The following is a 16,332-nucleotide window of genomic DNA, read 5'->3' on the forward strand; positions in this document are numbered from 1 at the left end:
ATAAGAGCGTTTTGGACACTACACTAGTGTCAAAATCACTCTTATATTATGGAACGGAGGGAGTATTTATGTTGTTGTTACCTTCATGTGTTAAGTTAGCCAGTTTGGTTAGTTTTGAAGCTGTTTCTTTCTCTACAGGTTCTGTGGTGGTGCTGCTATGTCATTTGGCACTTGTTCACAAAAGCTCAAGGTACACATTCAGTAGACGGGCATTATTTTGCCATCTCCACTTTTTCCCATCTGTCAGAAGAAGAGGCTGATGTGAAGTTTCTACACCCAGGCTCAAATGCTCCTGGGTTAATAATAGATTAAAAAAAATGCAAAAAATTGTGAAATTTTTGTGGCAAAATTTAAGGAATGTTTGGTGTGTATGCAAAAATTCATCACAAAATCACATTGGTGTAAGGCGTGATAAAAAAACAAAATCGATGTTCTGAAAATGTTTAAAACGCATTTTGGAGCTCTGTTTTTTTTTTGCCGCAACTTTCACCAATGTGATTTCGTGATGAAATTTTACAAGCACAACAAACATTTCTTAAAAGTATTATTTTACTGTTCACACCAGGAGCATTTGAGCCACAGTGTAGAAAGCTACTTTCGTGCTAACTAAATTATTTTTCCCTATTTCTGTACTTTACTTTTGGCATCCAGATTGTGTACGATGATGGCAACGTTGAACGACTGCAACGTAATAATAATAATATTGAAAAATGGGATTTCACTGCTGAGGTACGTACGTTCGTGCAGCCTGATGCGATGCTGCTGCTATTATTCTTGCTTCTTTCTATTTCGTCTACTATCCTGCAGGAGCAAGACACGAATCCTAATGCAGCATCTGATATGAATGTAAGCCATGACAAAGGAATAATCGCCTACAACCAATTAAATCTAGTAGTCAAAACTATACAGCGAATCGACGACGAATACCTGGGGTCGCTAAAATTACATTTCCACTGTCCAGCGCGGCTCGGGGTTCAGAAAGGGGGGAGGACCTACACAGAATTCTAGCCTGCATCCCTCAATGACATTACAGAGATGATGATGAGTTGATGACCCGTCCAACCCCAGCAAGGAGATTATAGGACCTTTGCCGCATACACCTCCTTACATATTGAACGGAAGCAGCAGAGCTACCGGATGGTGATGTACCTGTTCGTGCCATGCTTGGCCCAGTGGTCCTTGAGGTCCACCGACGCCGAGAGATCGTGGCCCTCAGCCGCTAGTCGGCTGAGCAGCTTGGTGAAGGCGCTGCCACTCATCTTCCGTCCGCCCATGCGGGCATGACGCTTGTTGGGCATCACCGGGAGCGGGTACATGGACATGCTCATGGTGCAGCAGGACGACTGCCCCCCGCCGTTGCCCCACTTGTAGCACTGGCGGAGGACCCCCGTGCACGAGCAGGCAGGCGCGGGCATGGACGACTCGTCGAACGAGACCTGGTTCAGGCCAAGGTCTTGGTCCTTCCACTCGTTCTTCATCTCAGAAGCGGCGCGAGCTGGATCCTCCCCGACACCAGACATTCCGGCATCTCTCCAGTCACCGCCGGCTTTCTTGGTTTTCCGGAGCACGCCTGACGGCCTCTTCAGTGGAGATGCTTGGGAACTGTTCTTCTTGGGCTTCTTTGCCTTTCCAGCAGCAGTCACCGGGGCTGTTGAGATTGGGTATGCGTCTGATATGTGCATTTCCCTCGCATGGTCATATGGAGAATCGGCCAGTTGCAGTGGTGATGATTGAGCATGGGGCTGCTGGTCGTGGTGGTGGAAGTTCTTCGCTCCATTGAGAGATCCTGGGTTGAATCCGTTTCCGCTGTTCATATTAAATCCATTTGTACGGGCTAGTTCAAGTGCAGCAAGGGCATTGTCTCGTTCGACGATTGCAGCATTCCGTTCAGCCATTGCAGAGTCCCGCTGGGCAAACGCCATGTCTCTCTCAGCCATTGCAGCTTTCTTCTCAGCCAGAGCATGGTCTCTCTCCATGATGGCGGTGTCCCTCTCGCTCAGTAGTGCTAGGAGGTTCATGCTGTGGTGGTCCTTCATTTGCCTTTGGGGCATCATCCACTGAAACACAGAGCAACTATCATAAGAACCACACTTCTAGAGAGCAAATCATTCCGACAATTATGATTAGAAAAAAATATATAACATGATGTTTGTGACAATTCTGAATGCAGTACATAAAAGCTAAGCATCAGAATTTCCAAGACAATTATAAGTTTTGATCTTCATTTCTTGGGCATGGTTGTTTCAACTGTACCATTTTCTCTGCAGCTATGCAAGAGAACGAAACAAAAAATATGACAAAAGAGGGCTATGAAATTTGTTACTATCTTATCACCATGAACTTCTGCTATTTAGTTTGATCATTCCTCAGTTTGAAGAAACTTTAGGGATACTATGTACATTAGCTGAGTGACAAGCACTGACCAGCATACTATCTCAACTTTTAGCTTTCTCATAAAGCTGAGTAATATTGCCTTCAGTCTAAAACAAGCACATGTACACTTTAGCCACTAATCTACAGCTTGTGATCTGGTTATGCCCTTAATGAAGATTTGTTACAGGACAATGCTTACTAGCAGAAGATAAATCAAATCAATGTTCTATGCCTTAATTACTACTCCCTCCGTCCCATAATGTAAGACGTTTTTTGACACTAGTGTAGTGTAAAATAACATCTTACATTATGGGACGGAGGGAGTAACACAGTGTAACTTTCATATGTCAACGAACACAATATAACTCTAAAATCTTGCGCGATAATTATTCATGACGAATTACACAAACCTGAGTATGAAGTGCTTTATATGGGTCTGGCCTTTGCCTCCCATTTTCCCTATGTCCAAGGTTGTCCATTATCACATATGTTTGCAGACAGGAGAAATAGAGCAGCTATGTGACTACCTGCAAGATAAGAAGAAAAAGAGTCAAGGGTACAGCAAATATGATATCACACGGAAGGTATTGCCTAAGAGTAACATGGTTAGATTGTCTTGTTGTTATGTCAGAGCTCAAAAAAGCTACCAGATAAAACTTGATTCATGAATGGATGAACGCATGAACCAGTTCAGAAATGAGATAGATACCAGAACAAAATGCATCGGTAAAATTGGGGAACGAAGTAGCTACGTGTGTTTACTCAATGCAGAAGAGAAGGCAACAAGTCAATCAGCTAGCCTCCATCGAAAAGAATTAGAAGCTGAACAACTATTCATTCACAGACTTTAACTCCAGAATCAGTTCCTCGGATAGCGGAAATGCAGAACCAGATCCTCGATATGGATCTCCAAAACCTTGGGGACACAACATGCCACATAGTTTCAAAGCTGAACAGCTTCGTATACTAGTATGATCTCTAGTTATTATCCTTTCGAGTTTCGAACATTGGGCTGAGCGAACAGTTATGGACATGACTCTGAATCTAATGCTGAGCATCATAGTAGAATCCAACTGCGCAGAATGCCGCCTTCAATTGAAAGCAGCAGTACACTCTCCACAGTCCGCACGCTCCGCTCACCAGAAGCTGTGACTGGGGAGTAACGCTACACAGGCCAGCCGCGGCACCGCACATGGAGGATGGAGCAGCGGCACTGCCGAGCCGCCGACCAGAGCACCAAAACTCTGCTTCCAGCCACTCCCAACTGAACCGAGTGCGAACCTGACACTCAAATGTCACCAACGATCAACATCACATCAAGCTCCAGCACTTGCACTCAGAGCGCCGTCTAATTGCAAAAGGGAACCAAACCATGACCAGCCGCCCCTCCTGCTGGTTCCCAGCCCGCCGTGAATTCGGACGAGGACGCCAAATCAACAGAGGGAACGAGCCCCAATCGGAGCCGCTAAACCCTAGATCACTCACCGAGCACCGCCCGCCGCTCCCTCCCCCCGGCGCCCGCGCGGATTCGCGGGCCCAGCGCAGCGAGCGACGAATCCCCTCCTAGTCCGCCGCGGCCACCCAATGCGGCCCCTCCCCTGCTCGCCGCGGAAATTTCGTTTGGGGAAACAATTAAGCAACCCCCGCTGCACTGTACTTATCACAAAGAGAGAGAGAGAGGGGTTACCACACAGTATCAGCAGCAGCAGAAGCTCCCGGAGGCGAGGAGGCGGGGCCCGCCGGCCAGCGGGACGGGGGACGACGGGGCACGGCCGCCGACGGCCGGGCCTGCGGGGTCGGAGCTGGCCGGTCGCCGCCGCTCTCCTCTCCCTCTCCCCCTCCCCCGTCTGTCTCGCTCGGACTTTGGGGGCGCTGGTGAATGGTGGGGGTTGGGGAGCAGGGGCGGCGGCGAGGATGGACGTCGACGCGCGGGAGGGAAGGGGGGAGGGGTGGCCCACGGTCCAGAGGGAGGCGGGGGTGGCGGGTAGATTGATGGTGGATGAGGCCGACGGGAGGAGAGGGGTGGAAGGAAACGCTCGCTCGCTATCTCCCTCTGCTTCTGTCGCTTGGAGAGACTTGCCGCCGGGGCCCACCGCTGGGCGGAGGTGTGGGCAATGAAGGAAGGCAGAGTCTTTGGACGACAGATCTCCTTCCAGCGGATACAACCACGCTGATTTTAATTTTAAATTAAAGCTTTTGTGCGGTTATTCTGACTTTTCTGCAAGGAAATCAGTAGCGGTAAGAGCAACTCCAACGGGACGATGGTTGAGGACGGATAAGCGGGTCCACCTCGGGCGTAAAACACGGAGAGGCGATTGAGGCGATTGCGAGGCGATCGACTTGATAGCTAGGGTTAGGGTTTTGCGGTCGGTGGTGCGGAGGATCGCGGCGGTGCGGGAGGAGGCGACGGCGTCTCCAAGCGTGCTTGAGCCAGCGTGCGGTTTCTCTCTCCGGTCATTGACATGGAGGGGAGGAAGAAGGATGGGGATGCAGCAGCGAGGAGCCATGCAGATGCATATGGGAAAACGGCGGCGGGGACGAACTCACGAAACCCGACTTCTACCCCACGGCCGTCGGCGCAAAAAGAGGCGACAGATGCTGCGATGCAGACGCCACTGGGCACCCAAAGCAGGAACACCTCCGTGTCCCCAGGTTTGACGGCCCGTATGGGAGGCCTGGTGTTGACGGAGAAGGAGGCGAAGGGCTTTGTTTTTAAGGAATCAGATCAGGATCATGTTAGACCGGCGAGGTGGTCGGCGATCGGGAAAGCATTTACACCCAGGCCGATAAACAAGAGTGCACTGGAAAAATCTATGGCAAGGGCGTGGGGGCTGCACAGAGAAGCACAATTCAAGATCATAGGCAGGAACCTCTTTCTGGTGACTTTTGGCAGTGAAGGAGATTGGAGACACGCGTTGAACAATGGACCATGGCAGTTTAATTTTAATGTTTTAGTGCTAAAGGATTATGATGGAGGCACAAGGCCATCAGAGATGACATTTGATGAGGTGGATGTTTGGGTCCGGGTTGAGGATTTACCTTTAGACAAGCGTTCAAAAGCGTTTGGTGAGGGGCTTGGGAATTGGTTAGGCAAGATTGTGAGGGTAGACGTGGAGAAGGATGGATTTGCAAAGGGGTCGGAGCTGCGTTTCAGAGTTAAACTTCTTGTAATGGAGCCTCTGGTTAGGGGCATTTACCTGAAAAAAATCTGAAGACGACCTGGAGAAGACTTGGTTCGATTTCAAGTATGAAAAGATACCGCATTTCTGCTTTGATTGTGGAAGACTGGCACATGGTGAAGGTGGATGCGTTCCGGCAGTGGATCCAGACCATCAGTGGGGGGAATGGCTTAGAGCGTCCCCAGGGCGATCAATGGGACATAAAGATGGCTCGCACCGTGGTTTCTCAGGGAGCGCCAACAGCTTCGGGAGTGCGAGAAGTAGTGAAGGGGAAAGGGGAAGCAGAAGGGCAGGTTCCGTTCGTGATCTTCCTACAAAGCGCAATCTGCATAATGAGTTTGCTACTCCAGCCGTTTCCCGCACTGGTGGGGATGTCATGGGGGATGGGAAGGACGGCAACAATCCTAAGGAGCAGGAACAAGGAGAAGAGAACAAGAAGGGGAGAGATATGAGGGATGATCTAGAACAAAAGAGGGAGAGAGAGCTGCGCTCTAAGTTGAGAGAGAGGCAGCAGGAGAAGCAGGCAGAGTTAAGAAACAGTTACAGGCAATGTGGGCGATGGGATCATCAGGGGGTGGGATCGTCAAGCAATTTCAATGGGAGAGAGCGGAGACATGGTTACTATGTGCGCAAGCCTAGGCCAGAGTATACGGCAGGGCAGCGTTCTCCGAGTAGTCCAAGACAAGAGCCCCAGAGAGATAGGAAGAGGAGGCCAAGGCAATATTGGGTGGCTAAAGGAGAGGGGGAGAGGCATGAAGGACATGATACTTTCGTTCGTGACACGAGGCAGAAAACCTCGTCCGTGTTTGATCGTATTGAGGAGCACACTGATACATCGGTGGACCCTGCGAGACAGGGCCGCCGGTCGCAATGAATCTTTTGGCCTGGAACTGTCGAGGACTGGGGTTGGACTCGATAGTTGGCGAACTTAGAGACCTGATACGGTCATACAACCCAGCGGTGGTGTTCTTATCGGAGACGAAGAAGAGTGCAAAAGCGATGGAGAGGCTCAAATGGAGCCTTGGCTTTACGCAGGGAGTAGCGGTGAACTGTGTCGGAAAAAGTGGTGGTTTGGCATTATGGTGGAGAGATCATGTGACTGTAACGTAAGACCTTGGTGTCAGTATTATATAGACTGCCAAATGGAAGTGGATGGGCATATCTATAGGTTCACTGGAATCTATGGGGAGCCATGTGTGGAAAAGAGAAAGAAAACATGGGAAGTTTTGAGGTATTTGCGGACACAAGATGACCTTCTGTGGATCTGTGTTGGAGACTATAACGAGGCTATGGTGCAGAAAGAGCAAAATGGAGGTAAGGCAAGATGTATCAGACAAATGGATGAGTTTAGAGACTGTTTAGCCGACTGCGGGCTTGCGGATATAGGTTTTTCAGGGTACCCGTTCACATGGGATAATAAGAGAGATGGAGCTGAAAATATCCAGGTCAGATTAGATAGGGCAACTTGTTCAACTTCCTTCATGCAATTGTTCCCGGCGACCGAGGTGAAACACATACTGACCGAAGAATCCGACCACCAAGCTTTGCTTGTCCGTGTTGCATTGGCACTGGCCGAAAACACGGCTCGTCCGCAGCGTCCCTTCATGTTTGAGGCGGCTTGGATGAGACACGCGGATTACGAGGCCATGTTGACCAATGCATGGGAAGCGGCGCATGCAACCAATCAGACGCGGCCGGGGATGGATGCTGCATGTAAACAACTCGCCCTCTTGGCTAAAGCCATGCAAACTTGGAGTAGGGAGGTATTTGGCTCTATAAAAAAACAGATTAGTCATCTCAAGTGGCAGTTGAAAGATGCAAAGGAAAGGGCGGTCAGAACAGGATATAGGCAGGAGATTAAGGACATAGAGGACCAGCTGCATGATCTATATGAAAGAGAAGAGGTTTACTATAAGCAAAGATCAAGGGTGGATTGGTTACAGTATGGTGATCAAAACACACAGTATTTTCAAAACCGAGCATCGCATAGGAAACGGAAAAATACAGTAAAGGGGCTGCGGAGAGAAGATGGAACTAAATGCACGGATGATGAAGGTATGCGTGAGATGGCTGCAAGTTTTTATGCCCAGCTCTTCACTTCAGAGGGATCGAGGGATGGTGAGAAAATTCTGCAACATATTGATTCGCTGGTAACGGAGGAGTTGAATACGAAATTATCAGCACCGATTACTGATGAAGAGATTGAGAGAGCGTTGTTTTAGATGGGGCCATCAAAGGCGCTGGGGCCAGATGGTTTCCCGGCTATGTTTTATCAACGACACTGGTTGTTGGTAAAGGACGAGGTGTGTGCGGCCATCCGAGAATTTCTGGCGGGGAGAATGATGCCGGAGGGATTTAATGACACCGTCATTGTAATGATACCCAAAGTGTGCTCACCTGACATGCTCAGTCAATTTCGACCGATTAGCCTATGCAATGTCCTCTACAAGATTGCGTCGAAGGTGTTGGCAAATAGGCTTAAAGTGGTGTTACCAGCGTTGATAGCGGAGGAGCAGAGTGCATTTGTCCCAGGGAGATTAATCACGGATAATGTTTTGGTGGCATATGAGTGTGTTCACGCTATCAGGAAAAGGAAGAGAAGGAAACCCCTTTGCGCAATTAAACTCGACATGATGAAGGCGTATGACAGGGTAGAGTGGATTTTCTTGGACCAAGTCATGGCAAAATATGGTTTCTCCGCTCACTGGAGGGAGATGATCATGAGGTGTGTGAAGACCACGAGGTTTTCAGTCAAGTTAAATGGGGGATTTTCTAGAAGCTTTGTCCCATCAAGAGGCCTTCGACAGGGTGATCCTTTGTCACCATATTTATTTCTGTTCTGTGTGGAAGGCTTTTCAGCTTTACTCAAGCATGCTCAGGAAGAGAGGAATATTAAGGGTGTATCGTTTGGGAGCACTGGCCCCACGGTCACTCATCTTTTATTTGCTGATGATAGTATTGTCTTCTTGGAGGGGTCTCAAGATGACTTTCTATGCTTGCAGGCTATTCTGCAGGATTATGAGGAGGCCTCGGGACAAAAAGTTAATTTGCAAAAATCTGTGATATTTTTTGGGAAGGGCAGTGAAAGTGGGGATAAAGAAGTGCTCAAACAAGCAATTGGTATTTCTTCTGGGGCCCTTAGTGAGAGGTATTTAGGTCTTCCAACAGTGGTGGGAAGATCCAAAGATGGGACTTTTAAGTACGTTAAAGAGAGTGCCAAGGGGAAAGTTTCAGGTTGGAAGGGTCAAGGGCTATCCAAGATGGCCAGGGAGGTGCTTATTAAATCAGGGTTGCAATCTACTCCTACTTTCACCATGAGCTGTTTCCAACTCACAAAGAAAATGTGTGGGAACCTGTCATCTATATCTTCAAACTTCTGGTGGGGTGAAGCAAATGGTGAGAAAAGAGTTCATTGGGTTGCTTGGGATAAAATGTGCATAAGAAAGCATGAAGGCGGAATGGGGTTTAGGGATCCAGAAGCATTTAACCAAGCATTGTTGGCCAAGCAAGCATGGAGATTGTTGATGGAGCCCAATTCCTTGTGTTCAAGAGTGCTAAAGGCGAGGTATTACTCAGATGGATCCATCCGCAATGCCACTTGTCCCGGCGGGGGTTCTTTCACATTCAGGAGCATATTGCATGGTCGAGACCTTCTCCTGGAAGGGCTGGTGTGGCGCATCGGAGATGGATCCCAGGTTGGCATTCATCATGATAATTGGATCCCTCGTAAAGGAAGCTTGAAGCCACTGGGCCAAGTGTATGTTCCCGAGATGACGAAGGTAATGCATTTACTAAATGATTCTAACACTGGTTGGGATCAAGGAAAGGTGCAAAACATGTTTCCGCCAGCGGAAGCATCCGATATTCTGCAAATACCTGTTGGGGGGCCGACGGTACAAGACTATCTTGCATGGAATCATACGAAGAACGGTGTTTTTTCAGTCAAGTCGGCCTACCATCTTTGTATGGAGCAGAAGAGGGCAAGAAGGGGCATGCCGGGCTCATCATCGTCGGTGGTGAACCACAGAGCTTGGATGAATTTGTGGGACACGGTGGCTCCGGGCAGAGTTAAGATACATACCTGGCGGCTCATACGGAATGGGCTTGCGGTTGGATCTGAACTACATCGACAAAAGATCAAACCAGGTGTGTTTTGTGTGGTCTGTGGAAGAGAAGAGACGAATTTACACAGATTTTGGAGCTGTCCTCATTCGGCAAAATTTTGGAAAGTTCTGCACTCGGAATTGGGAGTGCCGGTGGCGATCCCGCCGGATACAATTTGCTCTCAGAGTGCACTATCACATTGGCTCTTGAGCTGGTTTGCTGAAGCGTCGGCGGATGAGCGAGCGACGTTGGTTCAGGGGCTATACGCCCTATGGATGGCACGGAATAACACTAGGGATGGTAAGAAGATTGAAGAGGCAGCAGACATGGCAGCAATGGTCAGAAGACTCATGGAGGAATGGAAGACAGTCCATGGCAAGGTGAGCAAAACTCCTAGGGAGGTTCGACCGCAGCGGTGGAGCACTCTCGAAGAAGGATGGGTCAAAGCGAATGTGGATGGGGCGAGCACCAAGGGAGGGGAGAAAGGGGCTGTGGGTGTGGTTTTTAGAAATAATGAAGGAGCGTTCCTCGGAGGTGCATGCCATTTCCACTCGATGGGAGGTGATCCAGAGAAGATGGAGTTGCTGGCTTGCAAAAGGGCGGTGGAGCTGGCGGAGGAATTCAACATTACTAGCTTGCACATCGAGATGGATTGCCTGGAGGTGGTTCGCAAGATTCAGAGTGAGGAAGCCAATCTCTCCGTGCTGGGGCCGATGATCAGAGAGGTGAAAAACATGCTGGCAAAGAGAGAAATATGGAAGGTGACTTGGGTAAGGAGAACGGCGAACGGCGCTGCGCACGGGTTGGCCAAGGAGGGGGTAACAAATAATATTAGTAAGATTTGGGTGCAAGCACCACCAGACTGTATTCTTCACATTATTTCGGCAGAAATTCCTGCCTTTCATGAATAAATAGAGACGCGGTTGATTTCAAAAAAAAAGAGCAACTCCAACGGGTCAACCCGAACGGACCGCGATTTCATCCGCCTTTCGTCTTTTTGGATCAACCGCCCGCCTGGCATCCGTCTTGTTTTTAATAAAGGTCGACAGCGCGTTCAATGGCCGATTCATATGTGTCGGCGTGACCGGCTGGCCGTCCAATTTTATATGATTTGCATTCAACATATTGTAAAATGAAAATGTTTTACAAGTAAAATAGTCTGACCGCCCAAATAAATAGTATAGTTTTACAAGACAAATACAAATAAAAATGTTTCACATAGTTTTGCAAACGGATAAAAGAAGATACATCTATTGGTTGCCAACATGAGCTCACATATGCTCAACCAAATCATTTTGCAGTTGTACGTGATTTTTCCAATCACGCATGTCTTCATGAAATTGAGTGAACTGCTCAAACGTTGCCGCTACTCCATGCTCAGGCATAAAATTCTCACCATGAAACTGAAAGTCTTGATCGTACAGACATTCCTGGCGCTCATCTTCTACGATCATATTATGCATGATCACACAAGCAGTCATCATCTCCCATAGTTTCTGCGTGCTCCAAGTATTAGCAGGATACCGAACGATGCTCCATCGAAATTGCAAAACACCAAAGGCACGCTCGACATCCTTCCTAGCACACTCTTGGTCTTGGGAAAATATTTTCCTTTTCTCTCCAACAGGGTTGGGTATTGTCTTGACAATAGTGGTCCACTGAGGATGGATACCGTCACCGAGATAGTACCCTTTGTCCTAGTTGTGTCCGTTGACAGTAAAGTTCACCGGTGGGCTGTTGCCTTCGGCAAGCCTAGCAAACACCGGCGAGCGCTGAAGCACGTTGATATCATTGTGTGATCCAACCATGCCAAAGAAAGAGTGCCAGATCTAGAGATCTTGAGACGCCACGGCCTCTAGTATGACAGTGCAAGCCCTGACATGTTCCTTATACTGCCCTTGCCAAGCAGAAGGGCAGTTCTTTCACTCCCAGTGCATGCAGTTTATGCTGCCAAGCATCCCCGGGAAGCCCCTGCTAGCATTCATCGCCAACAAGCGGGTTGTATTTTCAGCCGTCGGCTCTCTCAAGTACTTAGGGCCAAACACAACAATCACAACATTGCAGAACTTATACAGGGACTCTAGGCATGTAGACTCGCTCATACGGATGTACTCGTTAAGGATGGCAATGGGTCGGGTTTGGATCGGGTTGAACAATATCAAATCCATATCCATATACATGAACACAGTCTTTGCCCGCCCATGAAAAAAATCCACGGGTGAAAAATTGTGTCCATGTCCAAACCCGATGGATGTCCATACCCACTGGATGTCCATTGGGTCCTCTCGAAACATATCAATAAGAAATAACATAATGTTAACATAAGCTCTTCTGTTCTTCACCTCATGACAGGCTAGGCTTCACTTATGGTAAACATCAACTTATGGTAAATCAAAACGTCCAGTCACAACCTAAGATCATTTACTATTTTTTCTAATAGATGAGAATGACGAGTCATTTAACAAGGAGATAAAAATAAGGGAAGGGGCATTGGAGTATGTTACGGAGGGGATTAAATGTCCACTAATAAAATTTACAACGAGGATTGTGTAGTTTCTTTTGCATGTTTTAGATAACAAAGTGTAAAATTGCAGTGGGGCATGTGACTGTTGGGTAGGGATAGCAGATTTTTGCTCATTAAGTCATACTATAGGGTTGGGTTTGGGTATACCCATGGGTAAAAGATTATATCCATGCCCTACCCACGACCAGTCGGGTCGGGTTTGGGCGCCGCCCATGGACACAAAAGGATATCCAAACCCTATCCATTTGGATCGGTTATCCATGGATATCCATGTCCATGGATAAAAGTGCCATCCTTAGTACTCGTCAATGAGATCACCGGGCGCTCCGTATGCAAGCATTCGGATGGCGGCAGTGCATTTTTGATAAGAGGAGAAACCAATCGTGCCGACGGCATCCTCTTTGCACTCGAAGTAGTCATCATAGCCGACCACTCCCTCTCTAATACGGTTGAAAACATGCCTACTCATACGGAACCGGCAGCGGAATTTGTGATGTTTGAACAACGGGTTTATTGTATCAAAGTAGTCCTTCCAGAGAAGGAAATGCCCGCTCTCCCGGTTACGGTTCAACGCTGGAAGGTGGCCCGGAATGGAGCCAGGGAACAATGGCCGCTGGTTGTTGAGGTGGTGATGGACCAACACGGCAACCAATATCTCCTCCTCGTCGTCGGACGAATAATCGTCGGAGTCGCAAAGGAAATTGTGGAAAAAGAACTCGTCGACGGAGTCCATTTTCGTACCTTGGCAAACTGTCGAACAGCTTGCGGGCGTCGAAGAAGGAGACGGCCGGCGAGGGGAGACGCGGCGCCCACAGACCAGTTAGCTGCCCGGCCGGCGTCCGACGAGTGTGACGGCGTCCGACGAGCGTGCCGGTCGTCTGTGGCTGGGGCGGCGAGGCGTCTACTTGGTCGCGGGGCGGCTGGACGGTGGGGGAAACAGCGGTGGGGAACCAGCTTGCTCCCCAACGGCAAAACGGCGGCGGCGAGCGACTGGGGGCAAGGGCGACGTTGCTGGGCGGATGTGGAGGCGGCGGCAGCTGGAAGAGTCGCCGGCAAAATGGGCGGCGGCGTCGGTGACGGAGGAGGCGGGGGCGAGGGTTGCTTGTTGGCTGGGGGAAGGGAAGGCCAATGTGCCACAGACGAGCGGGCCCGAGACAGGAGTAGGCTAGCGAGCGCGCGTCCGTCGCGTGTCTACGCCGACGCAAATCAGGCTAAAAAATGGGCCGGGAATGGGTCGCCCGCGGACGAGAAACGGACGTGCGTCCTTTTGGGTCGGCGCGTTGGGCCGCCTTTTCTATCCACACCGACCCAAACGGACGGCCGCGGACGAAATGGGTCGCCCCATTAAAGTTGCTCTTAAAGCTTTTGTGCGGTTATTCTGACTTTTCAGCAAAGAAGCTAGTTGCAGTAATTCTGGCACGTTGGTAGATTTTTGGTAGCATTTGAAGCTTGTGAGCTCTGGGACGAGTTTTTTTTTCTTTTTTGAAATTCGCTCCGAGACGAGTTCTATGGCCGCCACCAACGTATAAAGGGACAGACCCACATTCCCCATCATTAGGTTGCTACCATTGCACATGTTTTGAAATAGTATAAAGACAAATAAATGATGCTAAGATATACTTCCTCCGTCCTGCTATATACTCACCCCGTAAAAAAAATAAGATTGTTTAGATCACTACTTTAGTGATATATAAATGATCTTATATTTCTTCATAGAGGAAGCACATCTGGTTGAGCGATAAATAATTTCAGATAAACGGGAGTGTGTCCTACCGTTCTAGATCGAAGTAGAGGCAGCTTTCAGACGGCGGCAAAGGGTGGATAGCATCAACGGCATTTATAATTTTCTTACTCATTCCTTGGATAAACGTTTGGTCATGTTGGGCCAGCTTCATGATGAACGGTTGGATTATGTGAGCATTTGGATCCTAATTTTACCGAACATTTTGAGTTACATCTCCTTGAAGTTGTGGTTAATGACTCTAAAGGCTCTGTTTAAACGTTTAAGATGTGCCTGATGCGAGAACCAGTCAGATATGACAAGAAACATCGCGAATGATATTTATTGCTCAATGCAAGCAATATCATAGGATCGCTCACGCAACGCCTTTGGCGGGTCGGCTCATTAGTGGAAGCATTGGGACGTTTTTAGGAAGATTCAGTCACCCGCTTGGGAAGCCTCCACCCGGTTTTGATAAGCTTTCGGACGAGTTCACTATTTTCGATGTTTGTATAACCGGTTTTCTAGTTTTCTAAACTTTTTTCCTTGGTTTTTCTTTCATTTCTTCCTTTTTCCTTCCAAATCCATGAATGTTTTAGGATTTGCAGATTTATTTTTTAAAAATGAACATTATTTAATCAGACATGTTTTTTAATTCACTACATTATTTTCAAATCCTACATAGTGGGAGAAACTAGAAGGAATAAAAGCATATATCATGGGACCTAGCGATACCAGGTGTGCGATAATGAGCTAGCAATATGACATTTTGAAAAAGGTGTAATTTTCTGTGGGCGATTTCTACGTATTATAGCTTTATGAAAAACTGGACTGAGCCCATCTAGACCGTAGCTACGTTGATGTCCGTCGAATCAAGAGCGGATTCGGCTTCGGCTTACTTCTAGCGAGACGAAGAACACATCACCTCAAGGCAGCATGAAATGGGCAAGTGTAGTTAACTTAGCACCAATTTTCTCAGGTTTTCTGGTTATTATGGTTGGGTTGTTCATTTCGTTTATATTTTAAAAAACTACAAATACATATATTTCAAAAAATACGTATTTAAAAAAATGTTCACCGTGCATTTGGAACACAGTGCAAGTTTTTTGTTATTGTGATTTAAAAAAATAGGAAGAATTAAAATATTTGTCACAAAAGAAGTTCACCCATTTCAAAAATGTGCATGAAATTTTGAAAGAGGTGTGATTTTCAAAAATTCATACCATCCAATAATATGTATGGTACATATTAAAATTATTTTTAATTATGTATTTAAAGAAGTTAAAAGTGTAAAAAAACTTTAACATATGTATTGAAAATATACAATGTGCATTATAAGGAATAGGCGTCAAAACATATGTCTGAAACAAAATATTAACCATGTTCTTACTACTTAAAAATGGATGAAAACATATATAAAAATATGGGTGTGTCTAGGACACATCTAGATATACTTTAATTATTGCATGTCTAAGTGGGTGAATCTAAGCATAAAGAGGAAAAGAAAAAAGAAAAAAAAATATCCACACGAATCTCGACGTAAGATCAATAACATAGAACTTAGATGCGTAATACTTATGGCACATCTGCCTTAGCAAAATTATACAAATATTTCCGTGAGCTGCTCTGATGTTGGGCGATTGTTAAGGAATCATCAACTGGTTGACCACCTGCCAAGACCAGAACTCCCCACAAGATCCTTCCATTCATCCATTGATATCCATTGCCATGATATCAACCGAAGGCGGAAGAGGGGAAGGGAGCAGAGCATGATCACAACACGGAGACAGAGTGGTACAAGCATCAGTCGTACAGATTGGCGGCCACAGCCAAATTCACCATCTTCTCCTTCCTCGCGTCCATCAACACCGGCACACGAGCGCGCCATTATTGCCGGCAACGCACGCACACGGGTGGTATTTACAGAACAGGGCGCTGGATCGAACATGCCGCTACTCCGTACTGCTACTACCGAGATATGTACAGGGGACACGGTGGCGGCATCAGGCGCTGGCCTTGTTGGCCTTCCGGGCGCGGATCGACTTCGGCTTCGCCGTCGGCGGCCCCGCCTTCTTCGCCCTCTTCGCGCGCGCCGGCGCCGGGGCCACATTCTTCGACGCGGTCTTCTTGGCCGTGGTCGTCCTCTTCTTGGACTTGGGCGTCGCCGCCTGCAGGGCCTTCTTCTCCTCGGCGGGGGCGAGCCGGAAGGAGGCCTTGACCCGGACGAGCCGGCCCTTGGCGGCGAAGCCCCGGAGCTGCGTGGCCAGCACCTTGCGGTAGTTGCCCGGGAGCGCCTCGCCGTGCCGCTCCCCGACGCGCTTCGCGATCGCGTACGCGCTCGCCCCCGCCTTGCCGTCGCCCGCCGCCATGATCGCCTCCTTTCATCTGCGCAAAAAGACCAACCATACCCCCCATCATTTCAGAACTCAACA

General features: G+C 48.2%; 2 protein-coding genes across 3 annotated transcripts; both read right to left on the bottom strand.

Moving 5' to 3' along the window:
- Positions 1 to 854: 854 nt before the first annotated feature.
- Positions 855 to 4,443, bottom strand: LOC125522613 (barley B recombinant-like protein D). 2 transcript variants are annotated; one of them, XM_048687657.1, is made up of 4 exons: positions 4,061 to 4,443; positions 3,859 to 3,971; positions 2,784 to 2,900; positions 855 to 2,057 (listed from the first exon to the last, which is right to left on the bottom strand). In XM_048687657.1, the coding sequence occupies exons 3-4, from the start codon at positions 2,850 to 2,852 to the stop codon at positions 1,131 to 1,133; spliced, it is 996 nt and encodes a 331-aa protein (XP_048543614.1). In that variant the 5' UTR covers positions 2,853 to 2,900; positions 3,859 to 3,971; positions 4,061 to 4,443; the 3' UTR covers positions 855 to 1,130. The 2 variants fall into 2 exon arrangements, with proteins under 2 accessions (XP_048543614.1, XP_048543613.1); XM_048687656.1 differs by lacking the exon at positions 3,859 to 3,971 and having other exon boundaries at positions 4,061 to 4,442.
- Positions 4,444 to 15,327: 10,884 nt separating this feature from the next.
- On the bottom strand, positions 15,328 to 16,307 carry LOC125523070 (histone H1-like). Its single transcript, XM_048688118.1, has one exon. The coding sequence runs from the start codon at positions 16,267 to 16,269 to the stop codon at positions 15,904 to 15,906; it is 366 nt and encodes a 121-aa protein (XP_048544075.1). The 5' UTR covers positions 16,270 to 16,307; the 3' UTR covers positions 15,328 to 15,903.
- Between the last annotated feature and the right edge of the window lie 25 nt (positions 16,308 to 16,332).

This window comes from Triticum urartu, chromosome 7 (genome assembly GCF_003073215.2).
Source record: "Triticum urartu cultivar G1812 chromosome 7, Tu2.1, whole genome shotgun sequence".
Lineage (NCBI taxonomy): Eukaryota > Viridiplantae > Streptophyta > Magnoliopsida > Poales > Poaceae > Triticum > Triticum urartu.

Bases quoted from the DNA above. Each gene is read 5' to 3' on its own strand.
- LOC125522613 (XM_048687657.1), bottom strand. From the start codon at position 2,852: ATGGACAACCTTGGACATAGGGAAAATGGGAGGCAAAGGCCAGACCCA. The intron at 2,058-2,783 runs GTTTGTGTAATT...TCTGTGTTTCAG, and splicing joins ATAAAGCACTTCATACTCAG to TGGATGATGCCCCAAAGGCA.
- LOC125523070 (XM_048688118.1), bottom strand. From the start codon at position 16,269: ATGGCGGCGGGCGACGGCAAGGCGGGGGCGAGCGCGTACGCGATCGCG.